The sequence below is a fragment of the Anolis sagrei genome, chromosome 2 (assembly GCF_037176765.1).
Source record: "Anolis sagrei isolate rAnoSag1 chromosome 2, rAnoSag1.mat, whole genome shotgun sequence".
Classification (NCBI taxonomy): Eukaryota; Metazoa; Chordata; class Lepidosauria; order Squamata; family Dactyloidae; genus Anolis; species Anolis sagrei.
The window spans coordinates 105,699,396-105,718,959 of NC_090022.1; the positions used below are offsets into that span (position 1 = coordinate 105,699,396).

At 40.1% G+C, this 19,564-nt stretch overlaps 1 protein-coding gene across 1 annotated transcript in view; it reads right to left on the reverse strand.

Annotated features, from left to right (window-relative positions):
• Nucleotides 1–19,564, reverse strand: part of WWC1 (WW and C2 domain containing 1) — a 106,548-nt gene that overhangs the window by 29,346 nt on the left and 57,638 nt on the right. Inside the window, exons 3-9 of the mRNA XM_060765007.2 lie at nt 11,630–11,833; nt 11,102–11,178; nt 8,714–8,793; nt 7,529–7,658; nt 3,798–3,944; nt 3,402–3,475; nt 1,107–1,349 (exon numbers count right to left, since the gene is read on the reverse strand). Of these exons, the coding sequence (XP_060620990.2) occupies nt 1,107–1,349; nt 3,402–3,475; nt 3,798–3,944; nt 7,529–7,658; nt 8,714–8,793; nt 11,102–11,178; nt 11,630–11,833 (955 nt within the window). The remainder of the gene's footprint in view (nt 1–1,106; nt 1,350–3,401; nt 3,476–3,797; nt 3,945–7,528; nt 7,659–8,713; nt 8,794–11,101; nt 11,179–11,629; nt 11,834–19,564) is intronic.

The window sequence follows — 19,564 nt, forward strand, 5'->3', positions numbered from 1 at the left end:
CTATAAAATCACACAAACAAATAAATGAAAGATGGTATTATTAGTGAGGAGAGCCTGACTGCAGACTCTCTTAGCACTACCCACCTACAAACCAGGTCTAAAGAATGTCGATTGCACAACAGGTTTATCATCCTGTTACTATTGCAATTTCTCATGGGACTAACACTCCAGCTGAAGCATTCTCAATGCATCTAGGCTAAAATTGTATTTTTCTTTAAGTAGCCAGCAGAATTACAGAAGATTGAGTAGAAGTAGAAGCTTTTATCTACTTGATAGCTTGGTTGTCAAACTACGTTCCTCTAAAACTTCAGTTCCTATGGGAATAGCATTTAAAAGAGCAGTTGGATTTAAATATAGCTCCAAATCTTACATGTCTTTGCAGTTGTTAGGTAGTGTTTCTGCTTAAATGTTAAAGTGAGGCACCACCAGAAACTCTCAAACCAGTAGTGTCATGAATCTATCAGTAGTACTCTGAACTCAGCAACCTCATGGATATGCTATGTAAGCATATATTTTGCCAGCAGCATAGCGCTATATTTCAGTACTGGAATCAACGTCAAGAAGAATGACCTCAGCACAAATCTCTAAAATTCTAAAATGTCAACAAATGAACCCCAAATGAACCACGTGGATCAAACACTGAAATCCTCTCTCCTGAATAATGGAATAGCTGAGAGCAGGAGCCTGCATGCTGTGGCATGGGATATATGCTCCCTTGCCTGCCAGTTATCTCATGGGGCATCAAGTGAAGCAAGCGAGCACAAATTGCCCATAAGACCACATTTTAAAAGAGGACGGGCGAGGAGTCACAGAAGATCACTTCAGTGGCTTGAAACATGCGTGCATAGGAGAAAGAATCATGTGAGATGAAAACTCTAAATCTTAAGCCAGTGCTAAAAACAGAACACTCCCCTATGAGCTATCTGAGCATCTACAACTTCAATGCAATGTATTGGTTGGTGCAGTCTTTCTTCTACATTGTCTGCAACATATTATTTCAGAGGAACAGAGGGAAACCATCCCATTTTGCCACATAAGTTGAGAAAACTACCACCAGCATTTTCTAAAACATCAGTTTAAAAAGATGTTAAAATGAAAAAGCTTACCTTTCTGTTAAAGCTTTGCTCTGTGTATCTCTTGCAGCCTGAAGGTCGTCTTCTAGACGTTTTCTTTCTAGCTCCAGCCGTTCTACTTCACTCTGGGTCCATTTTCTAGGACTGATGAACCTCATTTCCTTCAGAAGTTCCTCCTTCTCATTGATTAACATTAATCGGTCCCGTTCAGAATCTAGCACGCCTGGCCAGGCTTCACTGTCCAGTTTAGCCAACTGTATCTTTAAGTTTGCTATTCTGTGGAAGAAGGAACACCAATTAATTCTGTAAACATCATGTATATTACTGAGGAATACATTTATAAACAAGGAGTAGTGTTTTAAATGTCAATGTGAGAGGATATTATAAAATGCCACATGAAAATTGGTACAAAAAAGTTGATCAAATATTTTATGTCCCAATTTGATAATTAAGGATGAAGTTCTCACCACTTATATATATATGGGTTCCTAATTTATTCGCACACTATAGCATGCCAAACCTTTAGCCAATGCTTTATGCAGAGCCACATTTCAGGACACATTTTTTAGAACTACTGAGCTTGTTCCCATAGCAGGAAAGCCGTTGCTTAATTAATTTAAAGTCTTTAATTATTAGAAATCCATCCAAGCTGCACAGAAGCCTTCTTTGCAACCATTTTAACATTCAACTGCCTGATTAAGCCCAACACTGTGCTCTAGCAATGAATTAGCAATGACATTAGTTTGTAATCCGTGAATTCCTTTGTGTATTTGTAAAGGGTATATGGCCTAAGAGGATTGCTCAGCTGTAATTTGATAACTTCTATCATTTATCAGCATGTATATGACAAAAGACTAGATTTGTTCTTAATATTTCGCAATTTTTTCAGTTTCAAAATAACAACAGGATTTAATGTGCCCTTACAATATACTGTTTATGAAATTTAAACAAACCATCATACAGGGAGTGCATGGATTTTCTCACATTCATATATTGCAAACTACTTAGAAGAAAGTTACTTATCTGGGAACTTTAGCCACACAATTTGTAAATTCATAAGAATTTGACTTAATCAAATGCACTCTCCAGTTTACCTCATGGAATCAATTGTATTGTTGTTGCTACGTGCCTTCAGAACAACAGACTGGTTCAAGATTGGGAAAGGCATATGGCAGGGTTGTATATTCTCTCCCAACCTATTCAACTTGTATGCAGAACACATCATGCAATGTGCGGGGCTTGACAAATGCTAGGCTGGGGTGACAATTGCTGGAAGAAACATTAACAACCTTAGATATGTAGATGACACCACTTTGATGGCCGAAAGTGAGGAGGAGCTGAGGAGCCTTCTAATCAAGGTGAAAGAAGAAAGCACAAAATCTGGGTTGCAGTTAAACATCAAAAAACCCAAGATTATGGCAACAAGAATGATTGACAACTGGGAAATAGAGGGGAAAAACGTGGAGGCAGTGACAGACTTTGTAGTTCTAGGTGCAAAGATTACTGCAGACGCAGACTGCAGCCAGGAAATCAGGAAACACTTACTTCTTGGGAGGAGAGCAATGTCCAATCTAGATAAAATAGTGAAGAGTAGAGATATCACACTGGCAACAAAGATCCACATAGTCAAAGCCATGGTATTCCCTGTAGTCACCTACGGATGTGAGAGTTGGACCATAGGGAAGGCTGAGCGAAGGAAGATAGATGCTTTTGAACTGTGGTACTGGAGGAAAGTTCTGAGTGTGCCTTGGACTACGAGAAGATCCAACCAGTCCATACTTCAGGAAATAAAGCCCGACTGCTCATTGGAGGGAAGAATAGTAGAGGCCAAGATGAAGTACTTCGGCCACATCATGAGAAGAAAGGAAAGCTTAGAGAAGACAATTATGCTGGGGGAAATGGAAGGAAAAAGGGCCGACCAAGGGCAAGATGGATGGATGGGATTCTTGAAGGGACTGGATTGACCTTGAAGGAGCCGACAGGGAGCTCTGGCATGGGCTGGTCCATGAGGTCACGAAGAATCAGAAACGATTGAACAAATGAACAACATGTGCCTTCCAACAACTGGCAATCTTCTCACAATATTTTGTCAGGAAGCTTGTTTAGAGGAGGTGTTCCACTGCCCTGCTCTGAGAATGAGAGAGTGTGACATGCCGAAGATTGCCCCATGAGTTTCAAAGACAGAGGAGATTTGAACCTTGGTCTCCCAAAGTCCTAGTCCAACCTTAAACCACCACACCATCCATCCTCCCTAAAATAGTGGTTTATTTCCCTGCTGAAACTACAGGTTAATGATTTGTCAGTAGCATTAAAGAAAACTGTGCTTACCTTCGCTTAGCCTCTTCATACTGGAGACGCAGTCTCACCTTCTCAGCTAACTGATTATTGCTGCTTGCAATAAACTAAAAAAAGCAAAATATAAAGTTAAAGCATGTCAGTGAACTTTCCTTCTGGAAATTAGACATTTCTCTTATACATTAAGATATCCCAAGATATCTTAGATAGAGCCCAAGTTCAATATTAGCATTGAAAGGCTAAGACGTGACACACATTTCAGACATTTTAAATCACTATGCCATTCCACAGGGACACCAACAAATGCCACAAAATCTTTTTTATGCATTCTGTATGGAACCAATGTGAGTACACTGGATTATAATGGAAGATCCTGAAATAACTCTGGTGGAATGCAAAAAATAGACAATATTTTACTTTTTTACATACATTTCCAGAAACATCTGTTTGGGAGCCAGCATCCAGATATTGTCTAGGTAATGAGAATGTAGAAGCTTCCAAGGATATGTTGCTGATCCACAAATCTGAAGGCGATCCTCTGTCTCTCACAAAATGAGCTTTCAGCCTAGCAAGATTCTGGAACAGGAAAAATTCAAAATCAGTACTGCCCTAATGCTTTGAAGAAAACATTTCACTATTAAAAACTGTAAGAGAATAGGCTGACCCTAATGCCAATGGGAACATTTTCAATAACCAATCTTCTTCAAAGCTTTTTATTGAATAGATTTCTTTTACAAGGTGGAGCATGGTGCTAGTTAGGACAAACAGAGAGTTATTTTACTGTTGTTGTTCATTCGTTCAGTCGTCTCCGACTCTTCGTGACCTCATGGACCAGCCCACGCCAGAGCTCCCTGTCGACCGTTACCACCCCCAGCTCCCTCAAGGTCAGTCCAGTCACTTTAAGGATGCCATCCATCCATCTTGCCCTTGGTCGGCCCCTCTTCCTTTTGCCTTCCACTTTCCCCAGCATAATTGTCTTCTCTAGGCTTTCCTGTCTCCTCATGATGTGGCCAAAGTACTTCAGCTTTGTCTCTAGTATCTTTCCCTCCAGTGAGCAGTCGGGCTTTATTTCCTGGAGGATGGACTGGTTGGATCTTCTCACAGTCCAAGGCACTCTCAGAACTTTCCTCCAACACCACAGTTCAAAAGCATCGATCTTCCTTCGCTCAGCCTTCCCTAAGGTCCAGCTCTCACATCCGTAGGTTACTACAGGGAATACCATGGCTTTGACTAGGTGGATCTTTGTTGCCAGTCTGATGTCTCTACTCTTTACTATTTTATCGAGATTGGACATTGCTCTCCTCCCAAGAAGTAAGCGTCTTCTGATTTCCTGGCTACAGTCTGCATCTGCAGTAATCTTTGCACCTAGAAATACAAATCTGTCACGGCCTCCACGGTTTCTCCCTCTATTTTCCAGTTGTCAATCATTCTTGTTGCCATAATCTTGGTTTTTTTGACGTTTAGCTGCAACCCGGCTTTTGCGCTTTCTTCTTTCGCCTTGATTAGAAGGCTCCTCAGCTCCTCCTCGCTTTCGGCCATCAGAGTGGTGTCATCTGCATATCTGAGGTTGTTAATGTTTCTTCCAGCAATTTTCACCCCAGCTTTGCATTCATCCAGCCCCGCACATCGCATGATTTGTTCTGCATACAAGTTAAAAAGGTTGAGTGAGAGGATGCAGCCTTGCCGTACGCCTTTCCCAATCTTGAACCAGTCTGTTGTTCCGTGGTCAGTTCTTACTGTTGCTACTTGGTCCAGATTCCTCAGGAGAGAGACAAGGTGGCTTGGGATGCCCATCCCACTAAGAACTTGCCACAATCTACACAGTCAAAGGCTTTAGAATAGTCAATGAAGCAGAAGTAGATGTTTTTCTGAAACTCCCTGCCTTTCTCCATTATCCAGTGGATATTGGCAATTTGGTCTCTCGTTCCTCTACCTTTTCTAAACCCAGCTTGAACATCTGGCAACTCTCGCTCAATGTATTGCTGGAGTCTTCCTTGCAGGATCTTGGGCATTACCTTACTGGCATGAGAAATAAGGGCCACTGTACGGAAGTTGGAGCAGTCTTTCGCATTTCCCTTTTTTGGTATGGGGATATAAGTTGATTTTTTCCAGTCTGATGGCCATTCTTGTGTTTTCCATATTTGCTGGCAAATGGCATGCATCACCTTGACAGCATCATCTTTTAAGATTTTAAACAGTTCAGCTGGGATCCCGTCGTCTCCTGCTGCCTTGTTGTTAGCAATGCTTCTTAAGGCCCATTCAACCTCACTCCTCAGGATGTCTGGTTCTAATTCATTCACCACACCGTCAAAACTATTCTCAATATTATTATCCTTCCTATACAGATCTTCTGTATAGTCTCGCCACCTTCTCTTGATCTCTTCAGCTTCTGTTAGGTCCCTGCCATCTTTGTTTCTTATCATACCAATTTTTGCCTGAAATTTACCTCCAATGTTTCTAATTTTCTGGAAGAGGTCTCGTGTCCTTCCTATTCTGTTGTCCTTTTCCACTTCCATGCATTGCTTATTTAAAAATAGTTCCTTATCTCTTCTGGCTAACCTCTGGAATTGAGCATTTAACTGGGCATATCTCCCCTTATCCCTGTTTCCTTTTGCTTTCCTCCTTTCTTGGGCTACTTCCAGTGTCTCAGCAGACAACCATTTTGCCTTCTTGGTTTTCTTTTTCTTTGGGACGTACTTTGTTGCCGCCTCCTGAACAATGTCGCGGACTTCTGTCCATAGTTCTTCTGGGACTCTGTTTACTAAATCTAGTCCTTCAAATCTGTTCTTCACTTCCACTGTATATTCGCTAGGAATGTTAGTGAGATCATATCTAACTGGTCTGTGTATTTTCCCTGATCTCTTTAGTTTTATTCTAAATTGGGCAATAAGAAGTTCGTGATCTGAGCTACAGTCAGCCCCAGGTCTTGTTTTCACCGATTGGATGGATGTCCGCCACCTTTGGCTGCAAAGGATGTAGTCAATCTGATTTCGGTGTTGACCGTCTGGTGAGGTCCATGTGTAAAGCCGTCTTTTAGGTTGTTGGAAGAGAGTATTCGTTATACACAGCAAGTTTTCCTGGCAAAATTCTATCAGGCTGCGTCCCGCTTCATTTTGTTCTCCCAGACCATGCTTGCCTGTGATCCCTGTTGTCATTTGACTTCCCACCTTGGCATTCCAGTCTCCTGTAATGAAAATAATGTCTCTTTTTGGTGTATTATCCCGTAGGTCCTGCAGATCCTCATAGAACTGATCTACTTCTGCTTCTTCAGCAGCTGTGGTTGGGGCGTATATTTGGATCACTGTAATGTTGAAAGGCTTTCCTTGCACTCGAATTGAGATCATTCTGTCATTTTTTGGGTTGTATCCAAGCACCGCTTTAGCAAATTTCTTATTAATTATGAAGGCTACTCCATTTCTTCGATGTTCCTCTTGTTCGCAGTAGTAGATCTGGTGGTCATCTGATGTGAAGTGGCCCATTCCAGTCCATTTCAGTTCGCTGACCCCCAGAATGTCTATCTTTAGTCTTGACATCTCACCAATAACAACATCCAATTTGCCCTGGCTCATAGATCTTACATTCCAGGTTCCTATGGTGTGTTGATCGTTAGAGCATCGGATTCGTCGTTCACCTCCAGTACCGTCGGCCGCTAGCCTTCCTTTCGGCTTTGAGCTAGCTGCGTCATCACATCTGGTGCTAGTTGAACTCATACTCTGCTCCTCCCCAGTAGCATTTTGGCCATCTTCCGACCTGGGAGTCCCATCTTCCAATGGCATACCGACATATCTCTGGTTGTACTGGTCCATTTAGTTTTCTTGGCAAGGATACTGGAGTGGTTTGCCATTGCCTTCCCCAGGGATCACGCTTGGTCTGACCTCTCTGCCACAACCGTCCCGTCTTGGGTGTCCCTTCACGGTTTCACTCATGACATCATTGAGGTGCTCAAGCTCCAGTGCCCCGACAAGGCGGTGATCCTTTGCTGGAGTATTTTACTGTATGGAAGCATAAATGTAAAGCTATGGCCATTTTAAAAAATAAACATTTCATTAAAATGCTAGTTTTATGTACTAGCTCAAAACAAACATTTCTATATTTCCAATTATGGAAACAAACAGTAAAGATATACTCAGCACAAAATGCTTATCAAACCGATTACATACCTCAATGAGATCTTGCTTTTCTTGTTCTCCTGACATTATGGCTTTCTTGATAGCTTTCATTTCACTTAGAATGGCTTGTGCCTCATCAAGTTTATATCCACCTTGTGTATCAGACATTTTCATATCAATTCTTCAAGGTAGAATATAAAATAATCAAAAAGAGGTAAAATGATTGTTAATTAGAAGAATGTTACATCAAGAAATAGTTCTAAGAGCAATAGATTTCTGTTTATGAAAAAGGAGCAAAATGAATTCTTTTGGATTTACTGGCATTCTGCTTACTTGGTGGAGTACCAAATTTAAAATATAATCAGTTCAATTTTGTAAATTCTTAAACTGAAAACCTGACTTTAAGATTTCCTAAACAAATATCTTTTATATATTAGAGAGGATCTGAATCAATTCCTCTTTTTCATAAAGTTATCATCATCACATTCAACCTGGTCCAATGTATATTTACTAAGAAGCACAACCCACTGCATTTACTGTGATCTGCTTCACACGAACTCAACAAACACAGAAACCTGTAGATACAGCATCCCTACACACTTTATGGAGAACTCTTACGTAAACTAGACTGAGAAAGGTACTTTACATGAATGCATTAAGGCTTCTGGCCTCTAAATGTGTATACCTTGAGGCAAAAAAGCCACTTTACCATAACTTTCCCTCTTGCAATATACATTTCCCCCCTAGATGGGTTACCTCCCTCTTGAGAAACAGGGCAAACACAACTTAATAGTACTAAGGTGTGTGGATAGAACTTTTGTGTTAAACTTCTTCTTTGATGCCATGTTCCAAATAATCCTCAGTCATGATGAAATGTGGATTGCAGTGTTTCAGGGACCAACCTTCTTAAAAAGACTTTGAACTTTAATGCATTGTGTGTAGAATTTGTCCTTATTGGAGAAATAAAAAATATGCATGCAAGATCCCAATGTCAAAATGAAAGCTATTGAAAGTTATTATTAACTTTTCATGCCTATGGGCATTTATATCAGATCTTGTTCTGTAAATCTTGTGTAAGAGAAGGCAATGGAGAGAATAAAAACCATTTTATTTATTTCATAATAGACAAATAATTCATTATATTTATCCTTGGCACAATCCCTGTTATAAACCAGAACTTTTAAAACGTTTTGTTCTCAGAGCTTTCCCTGTAGCTCAGAAAAACTGTTAACTTACTTCTTCAGTGTTTGGAAACCAAGTTCCTTATACTGGAGTTCCTGTCTCATGTGAGCAACTTCTCTTTTGAGCTTATTAACCTGTGAAAAAGCAAAGCAGTGTTATTTTGTCTGCTATGATAAACATATCTGTCAGAACAATGTTTAACTCATTATTATCCTTGAAATATACCCTGCTTGACTTACACAGAAAAATAATTTAACTAAATCAACCGCTATTTATTTTGATTAGTAAATCTCCTTGCATTCAGTAAAACGTACTTCTGAATAATACAATTCTAGTTTAGGTTCATGGTAAGCAACTGCTTAAATTTTAGATCAGCCTCTTAGACCCTCTTCTACACAACTGAATAAAATCCAGATTATCTGCTTTGAATTGGATTATATGGCAGTATAGACTCAGATAATCCGGTCCAAAGCAAATGATGTGCATTATCTGTCTTGATATTCTGGATTATATGGCAGTGTAGAAGGGCCCTTAGTTAAGTATCCTTAATTAAGCAGCTGATCTAAAACCTCAGCAATTGTTTATTTGCATATACAGATCATGGTTGCACTTTCTCCTTGCTGCAGTGATCACTCATGGAAATGAGGAGGGAACACCAGTCTACTGTGTTGTGATTAGTGGGAAAACACACTCTCGTCACTCACAATGTCTGCTGCCCAGTAAAATCAGGACTGAGGGACGTTTACAATTCCTATGAATTCCCTATACTATTGAAGTATGAGTATGAATCAGTTGCAAATGTATGTTAGAATACACATTTGTAATCATGAATTCCAGTTCATATTTCAACAAAATGTGAATAATCCTTCTCCGAGATCCTGGCATTCCTTTCATCTCCTAAGATCATCAGGGGAGGCTCTGCTCTCCATTCCTTCTCCCTTGCAAGCATGTCTTGTGGGGCCGAGAGACAGGGCCTTCTCGTCTATGGAACTCCATCCCCAGCAAAATTAGATTGGGCCCTCTCCCTCCTGGCCTTCAGAAAAAAACTAAAAACTTGGCTCTGGGATCAGGCTCTTGGGCAATAATGGGAGCGAGGCAATAAGAGACTATAAATTAATTTTAATTACGACCCAGACTGGCCTTGGAATATGACCTCAAATATGTGATCTTAATTGTTGTTTTAATTGGATGGTTTTAATGTTTTGTTTATACATTGATCTATGTATATGCGGCATTGAATTGTTGCCTTTGTAAGGCCACCTTGAGTCCCCTACAGGGGTTGAGAAAGGCGAGATACAAGTATGGTAAATAAATAAGTAAATAAAATGTGGCCAAGGCAACCCTTATGGAGTTCTCTCTTCTGATTCCTAGTATCTTGAGTTGCTAGACTGTCCCACATCTCTGTTTAATTTTGCAAAATGTGAGATTAGGGCTAACATGAGCAGGTGGAAATCCAGGCCCAATTAAACCATATTTCAGCATGAAGTCTGGATGTAATACTAAAACTATTCCTGCACTATGCCTACCTCTATTACATAAAAATTATCAGCTCACAGAACTGCTTCTCTTTTATTCCTGTATTACTTATGTATCACTTTAGTAATAAGAGAATTTTAAAAAACATTGAACCAATATACAGAGTAATATATGCATGCAGATGTCTGAAAGTGATTCCATTTTTAAAAAGAGGCTTTAATAAATGGAACTGACTTATTGTTGTACAGAAGTCAGCATGCATAATTATGTATGTTTGGATGTACAGATATATGGGATTTCCTTATCAATGCACATGATATTATATGTATACTAAGACTGGTATTGTAATTTGGTAGTTATGAGCCATAACAAAGACATCTATCTTAAAGAATGTTGAAGTAACCCATTGATATTTTATTAATTTAACAGAAAAGTGAGATAATATTATTTAGATTCTGTGGGATTATATGGGATTTGCACTTTGTGTTCGTTCTATCTGTCTCTGGATCATGATTAAGCATTCCAATTTGTTAACATCATAGTTGTTCTACAATTGAGACAGAAAACCATGATGTTTACACCAAAAAGTTGAATGTGGTAAGACATTAATGAAAAAAGTGGAGACTGAGGAGTGTGTGGCAGCAACTGTGTTATAATTGTCAATTAAGGAGCTGTAGAAAGACATCTGAGTCCCATAATTGTATCAAAAACATGGTGTACAATACTATCAATGTCATCATCTAAAACATTTCTTCTCTCAAATGTATTATCCTTTTAAAATTCCTGGTTCCTGCAAAGTAATGCCCTTTACATATGTTGGGTCACAATCCCCGATACTTGAGGGTTATATTTTGTCTACCCTTATGCAGAAAGTATCAAATCATAGAACATTTCATCTTTTATTACTGTAAATATTAATGTTTCTCACTCAAGTACTCTAAGAATATATTTTGTTTTTTTCCTTACCCTAGATTTTGTTGTAGCAATTTCAGCTTTAAGAATTTCTGGATCATATTTGGAGCTGGATGAGGAACTCGAAACTACTACAATAATGAGGAAATAAAGAAAAAGTTTAAAAGCACACTAAGACCTGAATGAGACAAAGCACAATGTTCACTTTGAAAGATTTAGAGTATTACTTAGACCTATTATCTTTGATTGGAAAGGTAAAGAGCAAGAATGGAAGGAAGCGGCAGGAGAAAGCTTTTTTTGTAAAATGTAGCTCTGAAGTATAAGAATGACGCCAGACTCTTCTATTCCTTGGTTTCCCTTTTAAATATGTTTTCTATGACTCACTGTATTTGCAAATGAAATAAAGAACATTATTCCAGCACAGAGATTGACAACAGATATTTCTGGACTGTAATACCATTGTTTGGGCCAGCTAAGGGTTTTAAGATTTTACAGTCCAACAATACCTGGTTACAGTTGCCACCCTCATTTTAATGTAACTACAACAAAAATGAGAATCACCAAAAGCAGCCAAACACTTACAGCTAGTTTGAGACCCCAGCTTGCGTTCCCACACATCATGAAGTTGCTGGTACTCCTGTTGGGCCAGTTCAAGTCTCTGTTGTTTGACCTGGTAGATCTCCTTCTGTGCCGTCAGGGCTTCTTGTGCCAATACAAGATAGTCCTTCAGCATATGTTCCTGTTCCCGCCGCCATTGGACTCGAGGATCTTCTATCTGGGTAGTTTCTTTAAAACAGACAGAGACAACTTTAGTCCAAAAAGGCAGAGACACCGTCAAAACAAACCAATGAAGCAATGTCCAATTTAATTTCCTCCACATCTGATTTGATACCACCATGACACACATGCCTGCTATGACTTTATAGTATCATATAAATGTACGAGTTTCATGATATCTTACAGGGTAGTAATACATTTTATCTGGCCTTACTTTTTATAGAATGAAGACTCTATCAGGAGTCTGGAATGTTGCTTCACCTGGCAGATTATTATAGGCAAGAGAAAACTGAAAGGTCTCTCTCAAAAAATCAAATTTTGTCCATTTCCATTTCAACTTTTTCTCTCTGTGTCAATCAATTACATCCTCCACCATCTTATGCTAGCAGAAAGTATATAATAATATGCCTACTGTACCAACACTCCATGCATCTAATTTATTTATTTTATGTCAAAAGCATTGCACAAATAAGTAAATATAGAACTGATAAAATAAAGGGAGCACAATCAGCTAAATCATTTTAGACCAAAAATGGGCAACAGTGACCACATTGTCTGTAGCTTTAAACAGTTTTCCTGTGTGCATGAGGCAGAGCATTGTGGGCAATTACACAGATGCGGAGTTGTTTGTTCTGCTCCACAATCACACAAGGTGGAGGATTATTCTAGGTAGTGTTATTTTGCCAGGTTGTCTTTTGATCTGCAAACTCCACTTCTGAGTCTGTTCAGGGACTTCAAAATTGCCCATTCTTGGTTTGCCCCTGGAAGAAGATCCTCATAGGAGAACACCCAGTTGAAATTGCCTGATTTTTCTGTCCACAGGGATATTCTTGCTGTTGCTTAAGGAACATTAAGAGGAGTGGTGATTCTCATGAAACTTTTCCTTGATATACTGGGAGGAGGCTGAGAGGTTAAGAGTTGAACATGGTGAAAGGTTGTACACTGTGAAAACCACCTATTGTATGACTTTCACAGTGTTCAACCTTATTTCTGTCACAATTGGCAGCAACTTTCCATCACACATCAGAGGGGCAATCCCAGCTAGCTTAAAAAGTCTATCAGCAGGTGAAGGTTTAAGACATCCTGTGATTATTCCACATGTTTCATTCAGTGCTATGTTTACCTGTTTTGCATGGACAGATTTGTGCCAGACAAGGCAGGCATGCTAAGAAGTTGAGTAAGACAAGGCCAGGGCTGGTGTTCTTATTAATGTTGGGTCTGTACCCCATGCGCTATCAGTAAGTTTCCGCAAGATGTTATTGCATGCAGCTACTATGTGCTTGGTGTTCGCATAGTGTTTCCAAAATGTTAGTGTTCGATCTAAGATAGTGCCGAGATATTCAGGGTGGAAACACTGTTCAAGCTCTTGGACCTACGGGAGATACAGAAATTGTCTCCTCAAAGACTGAGTAAATACTGAGTTGGGCATCCCCTAGGCAACGTTTTCTGTAAACAGCTAATCTTTCCAACTCAAAAGCATTGCTTCACAGTATTTTCATGCATCTAATGAGGTGGGCAGTAGTTTATAAAAGCAGATGCCAGGTGTAATTTGCTGGGTCTTTTAGATATGACACATTCTTTGGATTTTTGTTGTGACAGACTAGGGACCTCTTCACATGGGCATTTTAGCTACTTTTTAGCATGGACGGGGCCTACTGTGCGCCATCACATGATGCATGGCAGGCCACCCACATTCCTCCCAAAATGTCTTGTGTAGTTCTGATGGAGCTACCCACACTTTCCTCCCCTTTTCCATATATGATAGGGGAAAGGGTGGCAGGGTAACACATGTTGTTGCCTTTTTCCCCATTTGAAACAGATTTCAAATGGGGAGAGTGCCAATGCACTGTACCATCCCCACCATATGATGGGGTAAGCAGCAGCCCCGCACACCTTCCCTTTTGCCATGAGAAGAGGTCATAACACAGCTACTCTTCAAAAATGGGCCAGGGTATGCAACTAAAGTAAATCCATTGAATCAGTTGAAGGACAGTAATGGACCACTAATACAATTTTCATTGATTCAATGAGAAAACTTAAGTTGGGCCTTTTAATTGGAGTTAGATTTTTGTATCCTGTCTGAAAATGAAATCTTGAGATTGGGTTTATTGGCTTAAATCAAGCAGCTTGTTTCAAAGAAAGCACATGAAAACTGGCATTAGTCCTGGGCACAAGAACCAGATGGTCAAGAGAGTGTACACTGAATATAACACATTTTTCTTTTTTCTAGATTACCGATAATTTCTGACCCTGTATAATTTGTTCTTTTCTGGGTCACTTGATCTTACTTGTATTTGAATTATGTAAGACATTCCCCAGTCACAACTTACAGTTCTAAGGTTTACTGAAATAACTGAGCTTGGAAAGTTTACTTTCCAAATGAATCAACACAATTACATGCTATAGTTGTCCCACTATTATTTCACTGCTCAGAGCATCAACCAAAAATTGCTCAATTATGGATGGCTGCAGTATATCATTCTATTCATTCTTTGTATCTTTCCAAGTGCTCCCAAAAGCAAGTTTTGATTTCCTCACCCTGTCCAAAACAGACACTGAATTAAGTATACTCATTTTGTTCTTGATTTTGAACTTTTTTCTAAAAGAAAATGAGAACCTACTTTTTTAAAAAAACACCCTAATGTTTAACAGCCAGGATGACTATAATCAGATTTTGAAAGATTATAAAGTACCCACAATTTAAATAAAATTTATGTTATAGCTTTCATAGAAGAAATAACAACACACATCAGAGATGTTAGAAATAATCAAATATACAATTCCTTTTATAAACTCAGGCATACTTTTATTAACTTTTGCAATATAGTGATTATTACCATCTTCCAACTATGTATCACAATCTCTAAATATCTCTTTTCTGGTTAAATGCTGTAGATTTCAGTTTCATATGAGTTCTCTGCATTCGAGCATTTTGGTCTCTGCATTTAATTTTTCTCAAAGTTTCCCTTATGTTCTGGTGTGTCTTACTTTTTTCTATGTATTTTATTATTTCAATTAAACAGTTTTTCAAACTACTTTTTTAAAAGTCCACTTTTTGCCTACTCATGCTTTTATTTGGCATGGAACAGACAAGGATGGGGAAACAAGAACACTATTTACATTATATAGCAGCCAATTCTACAATAAAGCAGTTGAATTGCTTTGTGGCATTACTCATTCTCCTTCAGAGATACATAGAAACTCCTGCATTTCTTCTAAGCAAATGGGATGATGTCACCAATAAACTGCAAAGTATTTGTGTGTGTCATTCTGGTCAATGAGCAAGTGTGAGGGAAGTAAGTCTTCTTTTTCCTCTCTGTCCAACTGCATGGATTTTGTTCCAAAGTCAGGAACAGGCGTTTCAGTTCTTCCGCCAGCTTTAAATGCTCCAGGCTGTCTGAACTAATCATGCCTGTGTCTGGATGCCTAGCTACCACATAATGAATAATTAATATGAAAGGACTGTAGGAAGCCAAAGCACCCTAATCTGCATAATTTAGGAGTTCCTTTAAATATTTAGTAAAAACTGTTGTGGCACAGAAGCCACTAAAGAGATTCAAGCCACGCAGAATATTTTATTTAGTGCCAAAAAAGCTACAATCAAGAAAGGAACCTGCGACAACCAAAACAAAAACATTTAATTTTAACAGGGACTAGAAATTATTGGTATAACAGCTGCAAGCAGGCATAATTCATTTCAACTAGCACACATAATGCAGGCTACACAACTACCAAGAACCCTATAAAATACACAGAGGAGATTTGGCCTTATATATAATGCTTCCACCTAACATGGTTAACAGTTCTCTTTCCATGCTTTGAAAATTGTGTATTTGCCTTATATCTAATCCTTTTCAAAGACTTTATACTTCAACCTTCCAAAGCTGGTTTACACTGCTTAGCAAAGGGCAAAGTACACATATTGCTGCCTTTCAGTACATTAGTGTTTCTCACATTCATAGCATTAGAAGGATGGTTAAAGAAAAACAGGGTGAGGTGAACGGAGATTAGGTATGGCAGGATGGGAGAGGAGCACTGGGAAGGACAAAGAAGCACGCAATTTTTAGCTTCTTGTTACTGATCTTCAAAAGAAGAACTAAGGTTGTCTTACTGCCAACTCGGAATGAAATATTCAAACAATGTAAGCAAGGAAAACCAGTGGAGGAACTCCTAGCAAGGAGTAAGAGTTTGTCTACTCTGAATAGAATGCATATACTATCTGTTATTTACAATAATATCACTGGAGCTCCTGGTGGCACAATGGGTTAAACCTAGTTAAATTGGCCAGTTAAACTGTTGGACTGGTTTGTTGCTATAAGAAACAATTCCTTGGGCCAGGGGAAATTCCCGTCTTGCCTTAAGCAGGCGGTGGTAAAACCTCTACTAAAAAAGACCTCCCTTGACCCGACCATCTGCAACAATTACAGACCAATTTCCATCCTCCCTTTTCTGGGCAGGGTTCTGGAATGGGTGGTCGTTGCGCAGCTCCAGGGATTTCTCGATGACACTGATTCTCTGGAATGTTCGCAGTCTGGCTTCAGGCCTGAGCACAGTACCGAGATGGCTTTGGTCACCTTGGTGGATGACCTCCGCAGGGAACTGGACAGGGGGAGTGTGACCCTGCAGATTCTCTTGGACATCTCAGCGACTTTCGATACCATCAACCATGGTATCCTTCTGGGAAGACTGTCTGGGATGGGACTTGGGGGTACGGCTTTACTGTGGCTCCAGTTCTTCCTGGAGGGGAACTAGACAGGGGGAGTGTGACCCTGCAGATTCTCTTGGACATCTCAGCGACTTTCGATACCATCAACCATGGTATCCTTCTGGGAAGACTGTCTGGGATGGGACTTGGGGGTACGGCTTTACTGTGGCTCCAGTTCTTCCTGGAGGGTCATTCCCAGTCGGTGAAGCTGGGGGACACCTGCTCAGACCTCTGGCCATTGACCTGTGGGGTCCCGCAAGGATCTATTTGGTCCCCCATGCTATTTAACATCTACATGGGAGAGGTAATCCAGAGTTATGGGGTGTGGTGCCACCTGTACGCAGATGACACCCAACTCCATTACTTTTTTCCACCTGAATCCAAGGAAGCCTCTCAGATACTGGACCAGTGCCTGGCTGCTGTGTTGATCTGGATGAGGATGAACAAGCTGAAGATTAAGAGGTCCTCCAGGTCAGTCGCCCGTCTGACCAGGGTATTGGGTGGCAACCTGTGCTGGACGGGATTGCACTCCTCCTGAAGTCACAGGTCCGCAGTTTGGGGATCCTCCTGGACTCAGCGCTGACACTTGATGCACAGGTGTCGGCGGTGGCTGGGAGGGCCTTTGCACAATTAAAACTTGTGTGCCAACTGCGACGATACCTCGTGAAGTTGGACTTGACCATGGTGGTCCATGCCTTAGTTACCTCTAGATTGGATTACTGCAATGCACTCTACATGGGGCTACCTTTGAAGATGGCCCGGAAACTACAACTCATCCAACATTCGGTGGCCATATTAATGACCGGGGCGAATTAGAGGGAGCAGTCAACCCCCCTGTTTAAGGAGCTCCATTGGCTGCCGTTTATTTTCCTGTCCCAATTCAAGGTACAGGTCATCACCTATAAAGCCCTCAACGGTTTGGGACCTGCCTACCTTCGTGACCTTATCTCCATCCATGATCCTTCCGATCCTCAGGGGAGGCTCTCCTTTCACCCCTACCATTTTCTAAGGCCCGCCTGGTGGGAACAAGGGAGAGAGCTTTTTCCTCAGTGGCACCCCGACTATGGATTACACTGCCTGGTGAGATTAGACGAGCCCCCACCTTAGAGAGTTTTAAGAAGAATCTCAAAACCTGGCTCTTCTGCTGTGCTTTTGGAGATTAACCATTAGCTTATATGTCCATTAACCCTCAATATCTGCTGTTAGTGCAACCTCCTCTCCCTCTGTACGAAGGTCCTTGTCGATCCCATCTCGGAAGAGTTCCTCCCTCATAAATAATTTGCTCTGCTGCTGTCTCACCCCCCTCTTTTTATCCTTAATATAGTGGTTCTCAACCTGTGGGTCCACAGATGTTTTGGCCTTCAACTCCCAGAAATCACAACAGCTAGTAAACTGGCTGGGATTTCTGCGAGTTGTAGGCCAAAACACCTGGGGACCCACAGGTTGAGAACCACTGCCTTAGTATTTTGTTCTGGACATGCGACCCACCCATTGCTTTGTTTTATGAATGGTTTTATTATAATTTTATATGTTTTATGTTTTATGTAATTTGCTATGTTGTTGTTTATGTTTTGATTTCATTTATTGTATTGCGTTGGTTGGTTTGGCCTCATGTAAGCTGCCCTGAGTCCCCACTGGGGAGATGTTGGCAGGGTATAAATAAATATTATTATTATTATTATTATTATTATTATTATTAAACCCTTGTGTCAGCAGAATGGGTTTGAATCCAGGGAGAAAGGGTTGAGGTCCCTCTGTTAGCTCCAGCTCCCCATGCGGGGGACATGAGAGAAGGCTTCCCCAAGGATGGCAAAACATCAAATGTCCGGGTGTGCCCTGGGCAACATCCTTGCAGACAGCCAATTCTCTCACACCAGAAGTGATTTGCAGTTTCTCCAGTTGTTCCTGACACGAAATAATAATAATAATAATAATAAGAAGAAGAAGAAGAAGAAGCAGCAGCAGCAGCAATTAATTCTTGAATGGAGTAGCTATCAGCTACAGTATCTCTTAAATTTCAACTAGAAAACAAATTATCATCTCCAATAAGGACAAGAGCACAAGCTTCAACTGAACCAAGTTGCTACAAAAGAAAGAGCCTCCTTGAGATAGTCAAAGGAAATTGTATGTGCTTTTAATCCAAGTTGCCAAATATGCACTGGATTTAAGTGAACGTTGAGGCATTTTTGTATGAAGAACAAGTCCACTAGCTTGTGTCAGAGACAGTGTCATGAGATAATAATTTTGGCCTCTTCCCATACCCTCTCCTGGGAAAAGTACTTACTAAGAATGTTCATTAATAATGTAGTCAGGATGTGATTATTTCTAGGCTCATAGTTCGGTTTAATTATCTTTATTTTAAAGAGTACCAGTCAAAACCACACAGTTCTGCCAGAGAGAGCTCTGTGAGAATGGAGCTTGTGCCAGCAAAGCAACCTTAGAACTAGGCTTCCAATTTATAATGTGTTTGTATCTGTCCATTTAACAAACAGCCAAGTGAAAAAATGCCCTCTGGACTATTTGTGAATAATTGAGTTCATATATTTTACTGCATCTCTTATTTATCAATAACATGGGGTTAAGTCCAATGTTAGTCTACTTAGAGCAGATCCATCCCAGTAAACAGGACTTGTAAAAACTAACTGAAGTCCCATTGGTTTTAATGGGTCTAACGGGTAGGGCCAATCTTGACTTTAAGACATGAAAAAAAAAACTAAGAGTAATGTGCATAAGGAACAAAATGGTAGGTAATTATGCTACATATTAGAAAATATTGAAGATCCCATTTGAGAATGAATGGATTAATACATTACTAGACATTGCAGAGATGGACAAGTTAACTTGGCTTCTGAAGGAAAACCCTAATAGCTCATCTAGTTCAGGCAACTTTTGAACTGTGAACTTTCCCATTTTATTGATCAAGCAGGATTTTTATTTAGTGAATTCATGGAGTCTGGACACAGGCATAGCATTAGTTGCACCCAGAGTATCTAGTTCTCACCTAACATATAAAGTGTAAAGGGCTTTCTAATATC